The sequence below is a fragment of the Eulemur rufifrons genome, chromosome 1 (assembly GCF_041146395.1).
Source record: "Eulemur rufifrons isolate Redbay chromosome 1, OSU_ERuf_1, whole genome shotgun sequence".
Lineage (NCBI taxonomy): Eukaryota > Metazoa > Chordata > Mammalia > Primates > Lemuridae > Eulemur > Eulemur rufifrons.
The window spans coordinates 40,233,218-40,246,009 of NC_090983.1; the positions used below are offsets into that span (position 1 = coordinate 40,233,218).

Below are 12,792 nucleotides of genomic sequence, written 5' to 3' on the forward strand. Positions count from 1 at the left end.
CCATGAGAGTGGGAGGCTGAAGTGGGTGGAGGAGAGAGATGATCACCAGCAATAAGAACACCTAGAGATTACCCCCTTTAATCTCAATTTTCTTTCAGGAAGGTCATGACTTTCATGAAGGCGTTAGAGCTGGTAAGTGACATATAGTTGTTTCCTTCTGGACATTAGGGAAGTAGATTTGTGAGCATATGCTATTAATTACAGATGATACAGGTTGCACATCCCAGATCCAAAAATCTGAAATCTTAAATGCTCCAAAATCCAAAAATTTTTGAGTGCTGACATGGCATTAAAGGAATGCCCATTGGAGCATAAGTATGATGCATATATCCCAAAATCTGAAACACTTCTGGTCTCAAGCATTTTGGACAAGGGATAATCAACCTGTTGTTATTTTTAGTGAAATTAAACCTTTATAAAGTTTGCAAAATTCTGTGTGTGTGTGGTTTTTTTTAAAAATATTACCATCTGGGATATAAGGTAAGATCAGTCCTCGAAACTAATATTATTTAAAAAATTCACATAATGTGGCACTGCTCCCCAATTTATATGTTAAGAGGTAATTCTGCTCTTACAGTCACGGACTTACCTCTGATAAGTGCAGTGTGAGCTTGTGAACTCATCCTGCTGCTGAGGCCTTTTATTCCCCGGCAAAAAGCCTTCAAGTCGCCTACCCTTCCTCCCTGTTTTGTACTGGCCCTGCAAAATCAAGCAGTAGTCAAACCCTATTACCCACCTTCTTGCCTGTACTTGAACAGTTAAACATTGCTGGGGGAAAAAACCATATGACATAATTAGTAACATTTGCTAATGTTCTTATTAATACTTTCTACTTTTGCTTATCATCTCCAAAATCAGAATATTTAGAGAAAGCAAGTGAAGTGGTTGTTTTTTTCCTAGCAAACTTGCAACAATTCTTTTTATGTATAATACATATCCCTATATAGAGCTGTTATTTATGTTGTATAAAACAAGTTATTTCCTTCTATATGCATTTTACATATCTAATTTTCTTATGTTTTTATTAATCATATTAATATAGTACAGACTCTGGTTATACTTTTTTGTCTGAATAAAAGGTTATGTTCTCTGAGCTCTAAGCTTTGATGAACACCAATCACATGATATATAAGAAATAAGCACTTAATTCAAACCCTTTTAGAAGACACATAGGGTTGAGTCATAGGCTGGATTTTACGGAAAAAGTAAAATATGCATTTTTCCCATTAATCTCTGCAAATTCTTGATGCATGTAGATTATAGCCTAAACCTCTAATTTTAGGGAACCTTGTATGCTGCTTGGGTTATGTTGCTAAAGTATTCATTATATGTTATAACAGCCCTTCTTAATAAGGAAAGGTATTGTTTTTAGATAAGTACTCAGTTATTTTAAAGAAAGCATTGAAACCAAGCAGCATCAAAGTTCTGATTCATAAAGCAAGTGCTTATGCTAGTTTTTAATGAAGATAAAATATATTGTCTCCTCTTTCAGCATAGCTTGTTTATTCAGAAAGAAAACTGTTTAGTGTTCTTACATAATGAAATGTTTGCGATGATTTGCTAATTATAAAAATGTGTTAGCATATCAAAATAAGCTAGCAAATTAGGGAAACAGTTATTAAAAATTCTTATTTTTAACATCTACAGCAAACTACTTCTGGTTATAGAAGAAAATGGGCTATTTTAGTAGAGCCTAGATAGTTACCAAATGGAGTTTGAGTGGGTATCTCAGGAGACCTTCTGAAAACTTGAGCTGCCTACATGGCAAGAACTTAAGCTATATCTGTTTTAGGTAAAAAAATTTTGTTCGCTCAAAATAAAATAACACCAATTTGATTAATATTCTCTTTGCTTTTGCTCTTCAGTGGGATCTCAAGGAGGTAGTTAGTATTGGCCAGAACACTTAAAGAGGAAGAGATTCTTGTGGAAAGAATGTCCTAGGATCGTTCTTTGTTTATACCATCCAGGGAATATATAAAACTTTCAAAGTGGTAGGGATCAGAGCATCAGTGTTTAATATCACTACTGAGCCAATACCAAAATCTCATAGTATAGGCAGCCAAACCTTAAAAGCCTCCAGTATCCCATTTAAATGCATATAAGCTTCCTTCTGCCTACCAAAGCAGTCTTCCTTCCTTGGATCCCATACTGCTGCTTTTTAACCGTTTAGCCTTTGAATGCTAAATTAGGTTTTCCCATTTCACTATAGTGTTTGCATATTTAAATATTTCCATTTTTCACAAGGATTATGTACATTTTAAGCATGGTTAGAAATTTGCTGCCACAATCATACCTTTAAAAAAAAAAAAGTTTTGAGATAATTGTAGATTCACAGGCAGTTGTAAGAAATAATATAGAGATCCTGCATACCCCCCACCTTGTTTCCAAAATGATACCATTTGTATAACTACAGTATACTTTCACAACCAGGAAATAGACATTGCTTTCCCTTTAATAAGAGAGGTTACAAATTGTCTCATACTTACAATCCTGTGGGGATACTATGTGGCTACACTAAGTGATGACTACACTGAAATAGGAGAAATAAAAGGTTTTGTGATATCCTGAAGGTGGTTGATTTTTAAACTCAGAGCTGTCTGAACTGGAGGATTCAGCAGAACAACAATATCCACGTTTAATTATGCATAAAGTCCCCTTCTCTCTACCTTAAGTGATTAATTTTCTTCCCAAAAACCCCATGTGGAGGAGGTTAGTAGGCACGTCTGGGACCTCTGCCCTCCTCTGCCTTCCTTTTAAACCACACCAACTCTGGTTTTAGCTGTTTTGTAACATGGAGGTTTCATTTACAATTTTATTTGAAGAAGAATAAAGAGTTCCAATGTTTCAACTACTGGATTAGTTAAGTAGGCTTTATTAAAGCTAGACGTGAGGCTTAGAAAGTTAGAAAATATTCACACCAGTCATCAAAAGTATAATATATTGCTATCTATACAAATTCCTTGGGGGTTTAATTTAAAAGAAAAGTAGAACATATGCAAAAACTTAAACTTGGGGGGGGGAAGTGCTATATAAAATTATGCGTAGTACAAGATAGTTTCTGTCAATTTAGTAATTAAAATCTGGTAATAACAGAAAGAAATGTACTGACATCTGTATCTTCTCTTGACAGTTTTAATTGATAAAGACCAGAGTCCAAAATGGAAACCAGCTAGTCTAAAAGAAGTCACTGATGAAGATGTGAATAATCACTTTAAGGCTCTAGGAAGCAGTGATTTGAAATTTTGAGGTGACTGGCCTTTTCCAGGTATATTTTGGAGCAGTGGTTGGCAAACGACAGTGTATGGGCCAAATCCAGCTTGCTGCCTGTTTTTATACAGCTTGCAAGCTAAGAATGGTTTATGTATTTTAAAATGGGAAAAGAATCAGAAACTAATATTTCATGATTTGTGAAAATTATATGAAATTCAAATACTAGTGTTCACAAAGCTTTATTGGAACATAGCTGTCCTCGTGTTTTACATATTATCTATGGCTACTTTGAATTGAGTAGTTACAACAGAGATTCTTTACTGTCTGGTTCTTGTCAGGAAGAGTTTGCCAACCCATTTTAAAAGATGGGAAAATTCAAAGGTCATTCTCTTGAGTTAGTATATCTAATTGAAATGGGAACTAGGTTTGGCTTTTGGTAGTGGTTTATATGTTGATTAAATAAACTTAGGTATAGATTATCAAAAATAAAGATGCTGAAAGGTTTTTTTTTGGATACTGTGTTAATGCCTCACAGAATTTCCTCCATATAAGAGTGTATTTTTAAATAGTTGGGTTACTGTAGCAGAAAAGCTCCTTTTATAAACATTAGATATCTTGGGCAAAGAGAAAAGATTTTTATGAAGTTGTGTCTCTAGTATTATTAACTCAGCCTTGGCCTTTCTTAAAGTAATCAGAATAACTTCCCAGGGTAAAAGTGAAAGCATTATTTCTTGTTATTTGTAATATTTGTTACTCTGGCAGAATGAGAAATTAGGAAACTGCCAATCTCTAAGATAGAGACATTCTGCTTTTTGTAATTTACATCAGACTTATGTGTGATAAGTTAATTGTACTTACACAGGGTGCAAATTGGGAGAAAAAATTAATTGAAAAGACTTTTATTCAAAATATAGCTTCAATAATTGATATTGTTGACAAAATAAGTGTTTTTTTAAGGTATACAAGAAACTGCAAGATGTTATAGACTCAAAGTTCTAGGTAAGAATAATTTTTACAGGTCAGTTTATCATTTATTTTGTAACTTGTTATAGTTTCTCCTTCATCCCATGCCCCTTAGAAACTAAGAGAACTTCAGGTTTGTAAGAACAAAAAGCCAACAGAGCTGAAAGAGACATAAAAGATTATGTCCTGTGCCCTTCTCATAAAGGAAAAAATTGCAGCCCAGAAGATATTTGTTTAAATTTTCTCAGTTCTTAATCTGTTTTACATAAAGCATTTTTCTTCTAAAAAATTCAGGAACAGATCTGGAGTAAAGATGCCATGATATTGAACATGTTTTCATTTATATTCCTAAAATTCCTAAATTGGACCTGAGTGATCCAAGAAATTATTTGTATAAATGGATTTTTATTCACTTTTACATTTGTTAACAAGGCACAAAATGTGTTTGTTGTTAAAAGATTTGAAAGTATAATATATAATGTTGAAAAGCATTTGCCTTCAGTTAAATAAGAACTCATAGCTAGTTAATTGCAACTGGACTTTTATTGTACAGTTACAAAAAAAGTTTTCACAAAACTAATTGGAAAAAATATACCACTTCATAGCTAAGTCCTACAGAGAAAAGAATCTGTTAACAAAACTTGAGTTTTATAAATTAAGATGCAGGGTAGTACTTCTCAGCCCATAGTGCCAAGGAAGACATGTACTATTTGGTCATTCAAATATAGAAGGAGGGCGTTATGATTCAGCAAACAATGTATTTGTTTGTTAAAACTTTGTTTTTAAATTGCTATTCCTTGACATTACTTACGAAGTATCTATAACTTTTGATTTCTAAAACTATGTAATACAAAAGTGTACTTCCCTCATCTCATAAAATGCCAATAATATCAAGTAGGATATGAGTATTATGCTACTTTATTCATTCAGTGTGTCTGTTTTTAATACTAATAAGGCAATTTGACACAAAATATTCCTGTGGGACTAAGATGATAATTGTTTTTTGTTCCCTTCAAAATTGTGCTTTAATTGTTAAAATCACAGGCAGTTTGCAAAGAACTGATAAGGCAACTAAAAGTGGAGAACTCTTGGATCAAAGGCATGTAACTGAAATGTAACAGCATATAAGAGACAACTGGGGAAGGCAGCAGTGATGCATGTTTGTGGGGTTAGGTAAGTCTCTAAATAAGGAATTGGCACGTTTGTTTTCTCTGATAATCTGTTTCCACAGTTGCCACCTGGAGGTTCTTTGTTGTGCTGGTGGAGGCTCACTTGCCCTTACACTAGATGTTCCAAATGTTTGCCTTTCCAGTAGCTAAAAATTCTGTCTGTCTTCTATATGTTTCCTTCCCTCTCAGTAGACCTTCTCCTTTTTTATTGTTCATGAAAGACCTTCAAAATGAAGTAAAGCCAATATTTCAATATAAATGTTTAAAGGAAGGCTAATTATCCTATCAAAGATATTCTTATCCATCTTGTCATTAGGCCAAACTATATTGTGATGAGATGACTATCATATGTAGTACAAATTTGTTTGTTCAGCTCCCACCTGTCCCCAACTTGGTTTATCCATTAGCTCACTGATTATGCAAGTCTTGTAGTTCCTTGTTCATGCATTGGCATATAATGCAGCGTATATTTCAAAGATAAGTCTCTTGGAGATATTGTACACAAGATATACTCTATTAAAATATTATTCAGGGGCACAGGGGTGGGTTCTCAGTGACAAAACTGTACTGCCATAGTTGCTGAGAGAGGGTAGCAACAGGGATTAGACTTTTTGCTAGATATGGATCTGGGAGGCATCCCTGTTGCACCCCTGGGAGACAGGGGCCCAGGGCAGAGAAGGAACATGAAGTTAAAATGTTTAGATATAACCAAAACCTGTTAGTCACTATCTCAGTGTATACTGACAAATTTAATGGGACATGCTGCTTTATGTGGCTCTGTGTCCTCACCATAATACTTACTATTCCATACACCTAATTATATCTTTTAAATATCAAATAACCTTGCAGCAAATATCCTGACATGAGAGATAAAATGAATGAAAAACCACCCCATCTAGGCTTTTGTCTGAGTAAACACTTAAAAACCTAAACTTCTCTTTGTGACCTGGAAATGTTTTATACTTACGGGAAACTTTGTGCCCTTAGCCTGATGATTTCAGATCCTTATACGAAGAGGAATGTATGTTTTCCTATTCTATAAGTTGCTAGACTGAAAGTACAGTGGGGCAGTATGAATCCTGGGACTAGGCAGAATTAAAGTTGAATGATGAGGTGTCCAGAGGCAACTGAAAGATGGCATATCACTCATTTCAAATAACTTTGCTTGCGTAACTTGGAGAATTCACTGTGATTGTGAGTTTCAAAGTATTGCTAAAATTAAAGGTAGCATTCCTACCTGCTTATAATGTCATATTCATATTTATTTCATTAAAAAGGTCAAACCTTTTTCTGCCTTTAGATTTCAATAACAATGGTGTATTAATAAAAGGATCTAACATACCCAGGCTTAAATAATTTCCATTTAAACTCAATGTGTAGCAAATCTTGATGGAAAGATTATTCTAGAAACTCAGTCCCAATTTTCCTACAAGTTACATCTTCCCCCGTAATTTTTTAAATCACCTATCACTACTTAATCCTTTTAAAAAGTGTGTATGTGTGTGCTGCAACAGTAAAAGGAAAGACTTCCCCTTCCCCCAAAGATAGCCAGACTCATCAAAATAGTATGGTAGGTGGCTACAAATGTCCTATAGGCATGTGTTACCACTAAAAAAATAAATACATGAATACTCCTCGAAAGGAGTGTTCTGTCTTGTAATACAACTATAAATCTTCATGCATTATCTGGGCTCATATTCCAGCCCTCTGCATCTGAGGCAGTAAAACTTAATATATAATTAGTACTGATGCCAGGTTTTGCTTTCTACTTTGCAGGTAGACTGCTTATTTTTAATATTTACTGGATTGCTATTATAAAAGGTACCCATACTTGTTTTCTTTGTATAGTTATATCACTGGGCTTCTTATTAATTCAATGCAATAAATACTAATGTTATGGCTTCTGTAAATCATCATCTTTTTAAGATGGCTTTATATGCAATGTCTTAAGTCATTCAAAGTCATTCAGTAACAGCTGTAGCTATTTAGGGCCCTGAGGTTCAAGGTGGTGGTTATGCTTTTCATCTACAAAAATAAATAAATTATTAAAGACGGTTCAAGATGGACCAGTTCTACATGGGTTGCTTTCTAATGCTAGATCATTTGTGTTAAGACCCAATGCTGATCACTATGGCTTGAGTGCCATTCCCTTGCTAAGGCATTTTGAGAAAACTCTATATCTGGGGGTTTTTTGGGGGTGTGAATTAACAGAAATTTTATGTTAAAGAAATGTCTTTAACCATTTGGAACTTGGGGCACTTATTCCTCAGCATTTTCTTTGGTGATATCATTACTGCCTCAGGAAGAAAGTGCTGTGACATACAGCTGATTACTGGGTGCCATAGGACCTCCATTCAGCCCTTCAAATGACTAAAATCCAAGCCCATGCAGAGAGAAATTGCCGTTAACATAGAACTGCTTAAAACATATTTCATCTTAGGTATTCTTACACTAGTGACATTATCATAGACATGTTTTACATCCAGATGGAGTTATTTGTACTTATTCACACCAGTTTTTGCTTTTGTTTCATGTATTTAAGCTAGCACCAACTACATATTCAGTCAAGAAAGTGTCGTCATCCTACAGCATCAGGCCCCTCATCACACTCGATGAATGGGATGTCATAGTATGTGATGTTATTGAATGCCCATTGGTTCACGGCCTCACGCAAGATTTCCTGGGACAGGCGGTGTGCATATTCAAGGACCACAATATTGGTCTCTGAGTGTTGCTTCCCTTCTTTGTTGACAGTAGCTGAAGAAGGCATCCTAGGTGGAAGGCTCCCTTCTGGCATAAAGCTTTCTTCACACGCATGCTGCTTCTCAGCTTCAAATGGTGTAGGAAATGGGAAAGTTTGCTTTGATTTCATACAACCCATGTTACACAGAGCTTTGACTAATGAAGGAAAGCAGTAGCAAAGACTATTTTAGCAGCATCTTTAGAAAATGAGAGTTCATCCACGTGATGTTGACCAGTGCTTTCCCTCTCCAGGTCACTTCAGTAATCGATGTTCCCTTTCAACACTCTTCACGTGTAGTGTTTATCTGTCAAGAAAAGGGAGGTTTCATTTTGAAGTTATAAAATGCAAAATACGATCACTGGCATGTAAAAGTCCCTTTCACGTGGAGGAAATGTGAGGTAACAACAGCTTTATCTTATCAATAGAAAAAGGTAATCACTCAACAAAAATGGCAATATACAAAATAGGAAAACAGTTTTTAAAAATCTTGAAAATTTTATAAAACTGCAAGCAGTTAAACTTTTGCTAGCTTAGATTTATTTATCTATACTAAGGGTCGGCAAATGATAGTTCTTGAATCAAATTCCAGCTGCCTGTTTTTGTAAAGTTTATCAGAACACAGCTATGCTCATTTGTTTACATATTGCATGTGGTTGCTTTCAGACTACAGTGACAGACAAGACAAAATATGTCGGTATTTTCAGGCATTGAGCCTGACAGGCAATGCAGGACTGATTCCCGAGAAGGGATACACAAGATGTTAAATCCCACACTTGATCATCCCAGGGTTCTGCTTGTGGGTATCTTCTGGCATTATCATGGGGATGTTGAGCCCAAGCAGAAGTGGCAATTCTAAGCTGAAGAAGCAGAGGTTTGGGTTCTCAAGCAACTGGAATTTATAAGACAGTGCAAGAGAAAAGAGAACTTTGGGGAGGGAGGCAGAAATTTGCATGGTACTTGTTTGAGTGCTGGGATGTGCATATGCAGGATAAGGATCTACAAGACCTAGCAAAAAATTACTTGCTCTGAGACTTGGCTTTCAGCCAGAGTACAGAAATCTCATTGAACACTTAAGGCTTTTAGTTACTACTAAGAAATGTGACACCATCTTAGGAGTCAGGAGCATCCCTTAGAGCAGCAGTTGGCAAAGATTTTCTTAAAGGGCTGGATAGCATATGACTTAGGTTTGTGAGCCTTATTGCTATCCACTGAATGTTTATGCCCCCAACCCCAAATATAATGGTATTTGGAGGTAGGACCTTTGGGAGGTGGTATTTGAGTATCAGTGCCCTTATAAGAGACCCTGGAGAGCTCCCTTGACCCCACCACCTTGTGAGAACACGATGAAAAGCTGGCCATCTATGAACCAGGAAGTGGGCTCTCACCAAATATGCCAGTTCCTTTATCTTGGACTCCCAGCCTACAAAACTATGAGAAATAACTTTATGTTGTTTACAAACACCTAGTTTATGGTATTTTGTTACAGTGGCCTGAATGGGCTAAGGCACATATGGTCTACTTCGCAACTATTGAGCTCTGGTGGTGTAGCACAGAAGTGGCCACAGAAAATATATAAACAAATGGGTGTGGCTACATTCCAATAAAACTTCATTTATAAAAACATCCAGCTAGCCTATGAGCCACATTCCACTAATTCAAATAGAAATAGTCCCACTCTAACAAAAAATAAAATACCATTTAAAGGAAGATAACATGATCCAGACTTGCTATAAGGTATTATTCACAATGTCTATAAATCAATAAACAAATCAGCCATATAAAGCAGCAAGAAAATGTGAGCCACAATTAAGAAAAAAAATTGTTAGAAATAGATCTCTAAATGACCCAGCATTTCTTAAAGTTCTGTTAATGAAGTTCTAATAAGGCAGCTATTTAAATATATTAGAACATAAAGGAAAAAACAATTATAGTGAACAAATAATGTCAGAAAAATGGAAACTGTAAAATGGAAACCTGAGAACTAAAATGTATAATATCTGAAATGAAAAACTGATTGTATGGGCTATTGAATGTTACAAATGAAAGGATTCATGAACATAGATCTATAGATTTACCCAATCTGAAAAATGGGAGAAAAGATTTTTAAAAATCAAACAGAGCAACCACTAAAAAGGTAATGCAAGTATGACTTACAAACAATGAGTAATGAGATAGATTTAACCCAGAAGACGACAGGAAAGGAGGAAGATAGGAAAAAAAAGAAAATGGGACAATTAGAAAACAAATAGCAAAGTGATTGCATTCCATATAAGAAAATTATTTGAAAGGAAATGGACTAAAAACCAGGCAGAGATGATCAGACTGGTTAAAAAACAAGATCCAAACCACACAAATAAGTCAACTGATCTTTGGCAAAGGCAATATAATGGAGGAAAGACAGTCTTTTCAATAAATAGTAGTTTTGAAACAACTGCATATCCACATGCCAAAAAGAAATCTAGACACAGATCTTACACCCTTCACAAAAATTAACTCAAAATAGATTACAGACATATTAATAAATATAAAACACAAAACTATACCACTCCTAGAAGATAACATAGGAGAAAATCTAGATGACCCTGGGTTGGCAATGACCTTTTAGATTCCACACCTAAGGCATGATCCATGAAAGAAATAATTGGTAAGCTGGACTTCACTAAAATTTAAAACTTCTGCTCTATATAAGACATGGTCAAGAAAATGAGAAGACAAGCCTCAGACGGGGAGAAAACATTGTAAAAGCCTATTTGATAAAAGCTAGGCTTTTAACAATAAAAGATTGTTACCTAAAGTATACAAAACTCTTAAAAGTCAACAATATGAACAACCTAGTTAAAAAATGGGCAAAGGAGCTGAACAGACACCTCACTGAAGAAGACATACAGATGGCAAATAAGCATATGGAAAAATGTTCAACATGATATCATTAGGGAATTGCAAATTAAGACAACAGTGATACAATAGCGAAAACTCAAAACACTGACACCACCAAATGCTAGTAGAATGTGGAGCAACAGAACTCATTAGTGAAATACAAAACTAAACATATTCTTACCATACGATCCAATAATTGTGCCTCTTGGTATTTACCCAAATAAATTGAAAACTTACATCCATGCAAAAATTTACTCAGGGATGTCTATAGCAGCTTTATTCATAATTGCCAAAACTTAAAAGCAACCACAATGTCCTTCAGTTAGATAAACTGTGGTATGTCTGTGGTATATCTAGACAATGGGATATTATTCAGTGTTAGAAGGAAATGCGTTATCAAGCTGTGAAAAGAAAGGAGGAATCTTAAATGCATATTACTAAATTAAGTCAATCTGAAATGGCTACATAATTTATGATGATTACAACCATATGACATTTTGGAAAGGCCAAACTTTGGAGACAGTACAAAGACCAGTGGTTGCCAGTGTTTATGGAGGAAGGTTAGATGAATAGGTGGAACACAGACAATTTTTAGGGCAGGGAAACTATTCTTTATGATGCTATACTGGTGAATTTATATCATTATACATTTGTCAAAACCCATAGATTATATAGCACAACACCAAAAATGAACATGGACTAATATAACGCGGACTTTGAGTGATACAGATGGATCAATGTAGGTTTACCAGTTGTAACAAATACACCACTGTGGTATGGGATGTTGACGGTGGGGAATGCTGTGTCTGTGTGTGCACAAACACACGGGATATATGTGAACTCTTTCTATTTCCTGCTCAATTTTTCTGTGAACTTAAAACCGCTCTAAAGTCTAATTTTAAAAAAACATAAACCAACTATATGCTAGGTATAAGGTGCACACTTTTAACATAAATGTGTATGTAACTAATAACAGCTTCAAAATACATGAAGAACTAAAAACTCACAAAACTGGAGAGAGAACAAACCTACAAGCATAGCTGGAAATTTAAACATCAGTAACTGATAGAATATCCAAAGAAAAAAACAAGTAATAATATGTTTTGAACAACATTATGATCTAACTTGAGTTAACTGACATTTATAAGACACTATACCCAATAACTATAATGCATATTCTTATCAAGTGCCTATGGAACATTCACCAAGATTGACTTTATATGATGGTCTCAACGGATTTCAAAGGCTTCAAATCTTACAGAGCATATATTCCAACCACCCAGAATTAAATTAGAAATAAATGATAGTAAAATAGTCAGAAAAGCCCCAAATATTTGGAAACTAAACATCACATTTCTAAATAACCCATGGGGCAAAGAAGACATCACAAGGGAAATTAAAAGACACAACAAAGTTTTGAAATACATTGTTAAAACTTAGAAGGAAATTTACAGATTTAAATGTTTGTAACAGAAAGGAAGAAAAATTTAAATAGTTATCTAAGCTTTCATCTTTTAAGAAGCTAAAAAAGAAAAGTAAACCCAAAGTAAGTAGAAGGAAGGAAATACAGGTAAGAGTAGAAATTAATGAAGCAAACAGTAGAGTAAATTGATGGGACCAATGCCAGTTCTTTAAAAAGCTCGAATACACAAATCTCTATACAAACTGATGAAGAAAAATAAGAGAAGTCACATGTTTTCGAGATATATAAAAATGGACATTACTACAGATTCTAGATACATTTAAAAGGCTAACAGAGGAATAATATGAACTTTAAGCCAATACCAGATTACCAAAACTGGCACAAGAAAAAAAAATCTGATAGCCCTA

General features: G+C 34.8%; 1 protein-coding gene across 4 annotated transcripts in view; it reads left to right on the forward strand.

Moving 5' to 3' along the window:
- HIBCH (3-hydroxyisobutyryl-CoA hydrolase) overlaps window positions 1–8,380 on the forward strand; it is a 71,474-nt gene extending 63,094 nt beyond the window's left edge. For 2 of the 4 annotated variants that reach the window (XM_069490943.1, XM_069491099.1), the window contains exons 13-14: window positions 99–132; window positions 3,131–3,756. In XM_069490943.1, coding sequence (XP_069347044.1) covers window positions 99–132; window positions 3,131–3,246 — 150 coding nt within the window. In that variant the 3' untranslated portion in view covers window positions 3,247–3,756. Of the gene's footprint in view, window positions 1–98; window positions 133–3,130; window positions 3,757–5,217; window positions 7,164–8,336 lie in introns of those variants that run through there. The other 2 variants (XR_011235749.1, XR_011235748.1) reach the window with 2 other exon arrangements.
- The last annotated feature ends 4,412 nt before the right edge of the window (window positions 8,381–12,792 follow it).